Here is a 2,309-nt window from a genome sequence, read left to right on the forward strand (position 1 = left end):
TTTTCTTTTCTTAACTCATCTTTTTTTATTATTATTATTAAATAAGTATATGATTCGGTTTCAAAATCAAAATATTTCCCGAAATCCTAAAATTTTGGTCAAGTTTCCGTTGCTGGTTTCTATTGATATTTCAAGGCACAAATGAACTATTTACTTTCCCAAACTTCTTGGAAAGTCTACTTTAATTATTACTGGAAAAAAAAAAATCCATGCAAATTGATATGACCTGTTGTCATGAAAAAATTTGCAAGTCAATGAAATGGAATAAATTCACCTTCACCTTCCTTTCTATTTACAAATATCCTCTCAGGTTTTTGTATTTTCAAAAAAAACATTTCTTAATGCTTATTTTATTTTCAATAAATTAAATAACAAATTGATAAATAAAAAACTATAAGATAAAATACGATGCAAATAATTTATGTTGGCATTAGGCAACAATTGAACACTCCTTTAACATTTTCTTATAATGCTTCCCATCCACTTATAATAATGACCTACAATTTCTCACTATAGCCACATCAATCCTAAGTTCTCAGGTCTAAATGTGAAATGATATGGAGTATAGTAATATTTAAGTGCAGATTTCCACTTATGCCCCTCATTACTTAAGTCGTTTCTCCCCCTTTTCCGGAATCTATCCTTAGTTTTAAAAACAACAAATACTTATGTCAAAAAAAGAGGCTCAAACCTATACCAAACAAACATGTAAATTATCATCAAACAATAACATTTAAATGACACACCATAGGTGTATTTTTAGAACTTAATACTTTCATTTAATTGACTTCATCTTATTCCCAAAAGTTCAGATATAAAAGGATTTTCAAAAATAATAATTTAAAAGTGATTTATCATTGTCATTATCAAAAGGCATATACAAGTGAAATGACATTATTTTTCCGAATTGGAAAAAAAAAATGTTATACTCAAGACAAAAATGTAAAATTACAAATCACTCCCACACCTTAATCAGTGTCAATTAGAAAATTCCAATAACAAAAGATCAAACAAATAAGACAAACCAGTAACCCATTTTGGGACACTGGCCCAACAATCACTTCTATCACATGAACAAACGGCAATTGAATCTTCAGTGAACAATCATCAATAAACAATGCTCCCTTTACAGATTGTGGATCTTACTTCCCATCCATTGTAGACTATTACGCATATTAGCAGTATTCTCTCTTTCAATCTGAATCACTCAATCATGTTGTACACTAAACCCCGTCTTGGACCCTTTGGGTCTAGCAACAGTGCATTAGAACTCTCTTCTGCTCTCACCTCGAATGCAGATAAAAAGTAATGGTTCCCTTATTACCAAGCAATCAGGTATCTCCAGATTCAAATTAGAGATTGTGATCATGACTTTCCTGCCAACCCTTCCCAAACCAAAAAGAATGCCATCCTGCCTTACACTTAGCCAGGATTGGTGTTATTCTTTTCCACGAAATAATGAACATCAAGAAGTTCGATCATCTGTCTTCTCACTGAACCGAAATTTTTTTCCCTGATGCTGGGTAATGCCACTACTCAGATGAGAGGTTTACTATGGGTTCACATTGCATTCACCCATGAACTGATCTTCTCGTTTCAGAAACTTCTTCCAGTATCTTTTATACTTTGGAATCCCCAGCTCCAGCCATGGTTTCATGTTCCCATTGTAATGCAACACTGCAGCCCTCCTAATGGCTTGGGAATCAATGCTGTAATCATGACCTAGTCCTGACAAAGCCCATGAACCATCAAGAGGATAAACCAGGTTCTGGAATGTGAGCAAGCTTGCAGGCAACAATCCAGCTCTTAGTGATTCCTCCCTGATGCTGTGCTTCTGTTCATGTTGCAAGATCAAAGCACCAAGTTAAAAAGTTATAGTAGCTGGTATGTGTCATTGGTACTGTCTTGTGGAAAATTAATATTGTAGCAATTGAAACCAGGAAAACAAGCAGACTGACTTCTCATACCCATAAAAGGTTCACAAACCACATGTCAGTATAACACCCTTGGTGTCTGGATGTATCATGCCTCTTAACTAAATCAACCTCATCATTACTTGATTTGTCAAAGAGAACCAAAACTACTGAAGCTCTTGGAAAACCAATTCATTCTCAATAAAAAAAAATGTGACGGCAAACACCCCCCCACCCCAAAAAAAAGGCACGCAGAGTGTGAGAAACACAACATTTTCATAAACCACATTAGTACCAAGAACAAATCTTCCCACCATGCTACCACTCATCAAAGCACATGCATGCAGACACACGCAAACAGAGAGAGAGAGAGAGAGAGAGAGAGAGAGAGAGAGG

The 2,309-nt window shown here is 35.0% G+C and overlaps 1 protein-coding gene across 1 annotated transcript in view; it reads right to left on the minus strand.

Moving 5' to 3' along the window:
- Window positions 1–823: 823 nt before the first annotated feature.
- Window positions 824–2,309, minus strand: part of LOC122071807 (probable galacturonosyltransferase 7) — a 16,478-nt gene continuing 14,992 nt past the window's right edge. The window contains exon 9 of the mRNA XM_042636218.1: window positions 824–1,865. Coding sequence (XP_042492152.1) covers window positions 1,553–1,865 — 313 coding nt within the window. The 3' untranslated portion in view covers window positions 824–1,552. The remainder of the gene's footprint in view (window positions 1,866–2,309) is intronic.

The sequence above is a fragment of the Macadamia integrifolia genome, unplaced genomic scaffold (genome assembly GCF_013358625.1).
Source record: "Macadamia integrifolia cultivar HAES 741 unplaced genomic scaffold, SCU_Mint_v3 scaffold_9A, whole genome shotgun sequence".
Taxonomy (NCBI): Eukaryota; Viridiplantae; Streptophyta; class Magnoliopsida; order Proteales; family Proteaceae; genus Macadamia; species Macadamia integrifolia.